This window comes from Papilio polytes, unplaced genomic scaffold (assembly GCF_000836215.1).
Source record: "Papilio polytes unplaced genomic scaffold, Ppol_1.0 DF821289.1, whole genome shotgun sequence".
NCBI lineage: Eukaryota > Metazoa > Arthropoda > Insecta > Lepidoptera > Papilionidae > Papilio > Papilio polytes.
In genome coordinates, this window is record NW_013527915.1 from 514,590 (window position 1) to 519,642 (window position 5,053).

Genomic DNA, 5,053 nt, shown 5'->3' on the forward strand with positions numbered 1-5,053 from the left:
CAAGGTTAAGTTACAATATTAATAAAAAAAAACTTTGCAAGACCTCTTAAGTGCTTATTTTTGTTGAGTCATAAATGCATTGATGTAGGTACATATTTGGATTCAGAAATTACTAACGGTTTAAATTCATCGTCATTCTACATTTATAAAAATCGTAACATACTTCTTTTATGAAAAGAATAGTGTCATGGTGGAAATCTACGATTTCTGCAAGATATTTACGATTTTTGAAAATAAAAAGTATGAAAATACCATCGGTTTCGCTCAATAAAAAAAATAGTATATACTCTAGTCTATGCGGTATTCGATGATTCACCTTAAATACGACTGGCGCCACGATGTATCAGCTACACACCGAGACGTATTCGTCATAGTAAAATTTAAAATTACTAGACACAATCGTTAATATTACATTATTGTTACTTGTTACTCACATTTACCCAAAATGTGGATATACAACTTTATAGTACATTTTAAGTCGTTAACAATATATAATCTTTTCAATTCTTTTTCGTCTTACTATTTATAGAAAAAAGTAACGAAACGAGTTAGTTTAGAATCATTTATAAGAAACCAAAGTTTGTACCATATACATACAAATTAGTTTAGATAGTCAGGTAATTTGTATTTTCCCGCCAAACACAAATTACCATCTTATTGCCCTTCTACAAAATTCGGCTACCAAAATTTTATCCATAATTCTTCATAACCGGATATATTCAATTTTCGAAAAGTTGAGCACAAAGTAGGTACATTTAAAAGAATATCGGTTAAAATAACTTTTTGAATAAAAAGTAATTACTAAAAAACCTAAAGAAATGAAATGTCACATTGACATTGTCAGAAAAAAGTGAAATATGTTGGATGGATGATGATAATATACCGGTGGTACCGTTAAAAGTTAAACTTTTAAGAATAAATTGTGCACCGAATTATATTTGTGACTCTAATCAAATAGTATACTTTGTAATTGATTTAGTGAAATTAGGTAACGTACATTTATAGAACCTTAGCGATATAAGTCATACTTCCGCTAAAGTTTCTTTTTTTAACTTTCAGTTTTTGGCGCCAATACTATAATACAACAATTGAAGATATCTGTAACAGTTTAAAAATGAACAAAGGCAAACAATTTAAAGGCCCACCCCCGAAAAAGTTTAAATCACAAGATGACGATGACGATAATGAAGTACCGTGTAGTTTTGAGGATACTCTTGCAGGAATGGAAGTAGAATTTGATTCGCCTGAATTAATTGGTGAAGGCCCGGAAAATCAGTCTACTAATATTAAATGGTCTCGACCAAACATTCCTCAGTTGGACCCTAATAAAGATATCATAGTATTTCAACAACTGGAAATTGATCATTACAATGGTCAACCATTGGCTGGTATGCCTGGATCGCAACTAGGTCCTGTCCCAATAATGAGAATGTATGGTGTCACAATGGAAGGAAATTCTGTGTGCTGTCATGTCCATGGGTTCACTCCATATTTCTATGTCACAGTCCCTTCAAACTTCACTGACTCCATGTGTAATGATATGAAAATTAATCTTAACAAAGTTATCTTAGAAGATTTACGTTCTAATAAAGATAATATTCGGGAAACAGTATTGGAAGTGCGTTTGATGCAAGCTCGTTCCATTATGTATTATAAAGGTGATGTAGATATAAGATTTGCTAGAGTATCTGTAGCCTTGCCTAGGTTGATAGCTGCAGCAAAGCGTCTTATTGACAAGCAACCACCATCCTTCGGATTATTGGACCCATCTTTTTATGAAACTAATATAGATTTTGATATCAGGTTCATGGTAGATACTAATGTAGTGGGATGCAGTTGGATAGAATTACCTGTTGGAAAATGGTTGATAAGGTCCAAAGATAGCAAAGTAAAGCCAGAATCAAGATGTCAAATTGAAGTTGATGTTGCTTGGAATAATTTTATTGCACATCAACCTGAAGGTGAATGGTCTAAGGTAGCTCCTTTTAGAATATTAAGCTTTGACATTGAATGTGCTGGCAGAAAGGGTATTTTCCCTGAACCTAATCATGATCCTGTAATCCAAATCGCTTCTATGGTTGTCAGGCAAGGTGAGACCGAGCCATACCTTAGAAATGTGTTTACATTAAATACTTGTGCTCCTATAGTTGGTTCACAAGTTCTAAGTTTCCAATCTGAATCAGAAATGCTTGCCAGGTGGGCTGACTTTTTTAGAGAACTAGATCCTGATATAATAACAGGATACAACATTAGTAACTTTGATTGGCCATACCTCATTAATCGTGCAAAACATTTAAAAGTTGACAAATTTGACTTTTTGGGTCGTATAAGGAACATTAGATCAGTTATTAAAGATTCAGTTTTACAGTCAAAGCAAATGGGTCGCAGAGAAAATAAAAGTATTAACTTTGAAGGCAGAGTTCCTTTTGACCTACTGCTTGTACTTGTTAGGGATTATAAGCTAAGATCTTATACTTTAAATGCTGTGAGTTATCATTTTCTCCAAGAGCAAAAAGAGGATGTGCATCATAGTATTATTTCAGACTTACAAAACGAAAATGAGCAAACAAGGCGAAGACTAGCTATGTACTGTCTGAAGGATGCATATTTACCTTTGAAGCTGTTGAATAAGTTAATGTGTATAATAAATTCCATGGAAATGGCAAGAGTTACAGGAGTTCCCTTAGTATGTCTGCAAACAAGAGGCCAACAAATCAAAGTTGTAAGCCAACTTCTACGGAAAGCTAAAGAGGCAGGATATTTAATACCAGCATACCATGGCCAAGGTTCAGATGATCAGTTTGAAGGAGCAACCGTAATTGAACCTAAAAGAGGATACTATGCAGACCCTATATCCACTTTAGATTTTGCTTCCCTATACCCAAGCATAATGATGGCTCATAATTTATGTTATACAACACTAGTCCCTCCAAACATGCAAAAAGATTTAAATTCTGACGATATAACTATTACACCAACAAAAAATATGTTTGTTAAATCTAATATCAGAAAAGGCTTGCTACCTGAAATTCTAGAATCCCTGTTAGCTGCGAGAAAAAAAGCTAAAGCTGATTTAAAAGACGAAAAAGACCCTTTCAAAAGGTCAGTTTTAGATGGTAGACAACTAGCATTGAAAATAAGTGCCAATTCTGTGTATGGGTTCACAGGGGCACAAGTGGGCAAGTTACCATGTTTAGAAATATCAGGCAGTGTCACTGCTTATGGCCGAACTATGATAGAATTCACAAAATCTGAAGTTGAAAAGAAATATACTAAATCAAATGGTTATAAGGAAGATGCTGTAGTAATTTATGGTGATACTGATTCTGTTATGGTAAAGTTTGGTGTCAAAACACTTGAAGAAAGCATGGAATTGGGCAGAGAAGCTGCAGAATTTGTTACTTCAAAATTTGTTAAACCTATTAAACTGGAATTTGAAAAAGTATACTATCCTTACCTTCTTATAAATAAAAAGCGTTATGCGGGTTTGTACTTCACACGACCTGATAAATATGATAAAATGGATTGCAAAGGCATTGAGACAGTCAGACGAGATAATAGCCCTCTTGTTTCAAATATGATGAGTACTTGCCTTCAAAAGTTATTGATAGACAGAGATCCTGAAGGGGCAGTTAACTATGCTAAACAAATCATATCAGATCTGTTGTGTAACCGAATTGATATATCTCAACTTGTTATAACAAAAGAACTAACAAAAAATGATTATGCGGCCAAACAAGCTCATGTTGAGTTGGCTGCTAAAATGAAAAAACGTGATCCAGGCACAGCACCCAAGCTTGGTGACAGAGTCCCTTATGTTTTGTGTTGTGCTGCTAAGAATACACCTGCATACATGAAAGCTGAAGATCCTATTTATGTGTTGGAAAACAGTGTGCCTATTGATTTTAATTACTATCTAGAAAATCAGTTGTCTAAACCATTACTGAGAATTTTCGAACCTATTTTGGGTGATAAAGCAGAATCACTTTTGTTAAAAGGAGAACATACTATGACGAAGGCCATGGTGACTTCAAAGGTTGGTGCATTGGCTGCCTTTACCAAGAAAAAAGAAAAATGTATAGGATGCAAAAGTGTTATGCCAAATGATACTAAAAAGGCATTATGCAACCACTGTTTGAGTAAAGAAGGCCAACTGTATATTACAGAAATGTTTAAATTGAGACAGCTACAAGATAAGTTTTCCAAGCTTTGGACAGAGTGTCAAAGATGTCAGGGAAGTTTGCATGAAGAAGTGTTATGTACAAATAGAGATTGTACAATTTTCTATATGAGAAAGAAAGTAGGGATGGAACTTGATGTACAGGAAAAGACTGTTTTGAGATTTGGTGAACCGGTTTGGTGAAATCGAAAAAAGGCATGATTGTTTTAAATAAAAAATATTACTCAGTTTTTTTATTTTATTATATCATACATTCTATAATTTAAAACAAATTAAATCCAATATTATATCACATTTTTCTCAACATTTCTTAAAATTAATACTATTTCATAAGCAAAAGTGTACTGATATGGATATTTTCAGTAACAAAACTGATCAAGGATATGAAAATAAATTTGCTTGATAACAGTTTTTTTTTTAATTACAATAACACATGCACATTCTGATATTAACTTCGATTCTGAAACATTCCTCTAGACATATCTAACAACTTTCATTTATCTTCTATATCAAACAACCAGTGCACATAAATTTGTATATTTTGACTTTCAAGTTCATTGATGAAGTTTTCTCTGTTCAATCATACTACTATTATCTTGAAACATCACACAATCATCAAAAATAAAACAAAAGACTTCTTTACAAGTTAAACTAAAACCTACATGAATGTACTGTACCATAATAAAAGAGGAATATATGGTATTAAAGTGTAATACAGGTGTTTAAATATTCCATTTAACAAAGATTACACCTACCACCTATTTACAAGCTTTTATAATATTAAGCAAAGCCGAATAAATACTGACATTTGTTATCTAAGACATTTTACTTTAAATAATGTGTGCATACTATTGCAAGATAGTACACAAAAAA

The 5,053-nt window shown here is 32.9% G+C and overlaps 1 protein-coding gene across 1 annotated transcript; it reads left to right on the forward strand.

The window, feature by feature from the left end:
* The first annotated feature begins 849 nt into the window (after positions 1 to 849).
* LOC106109399 (DNA polymerase delta catalytic subunit) lies at positions 850 to 4,408 on the forward strand. Its single transcript, XM_013290882.1, has 2 exons — positions 850 to 988; positions 1,060 to 4,408. Exon 2 carries the CDS (start codon positions 1,115 to 1,117, stop codon positions 4,361 to 4,363), a length of 3,249 nt encoding a protein of 1,082 aa, XP_013146336.1. The 5' UTR covers positions 850 to 988; positions 1,060 to 1,114; the 3' UTR covers positions 4,364 to 4,408.
* The last annotated feature ends 645 nt before the right edge of the window (positions 4,409 to 5,053 follow it).

Coding starts and splice junctions, on each gene's coding strand:
- LOC106109399 (XM_013290882.1), top strand. CDS start 1,115: ATGAACAAAGGCAAACAATTTAAAGGCCCACCCCCGAAAAAGTTTAAA.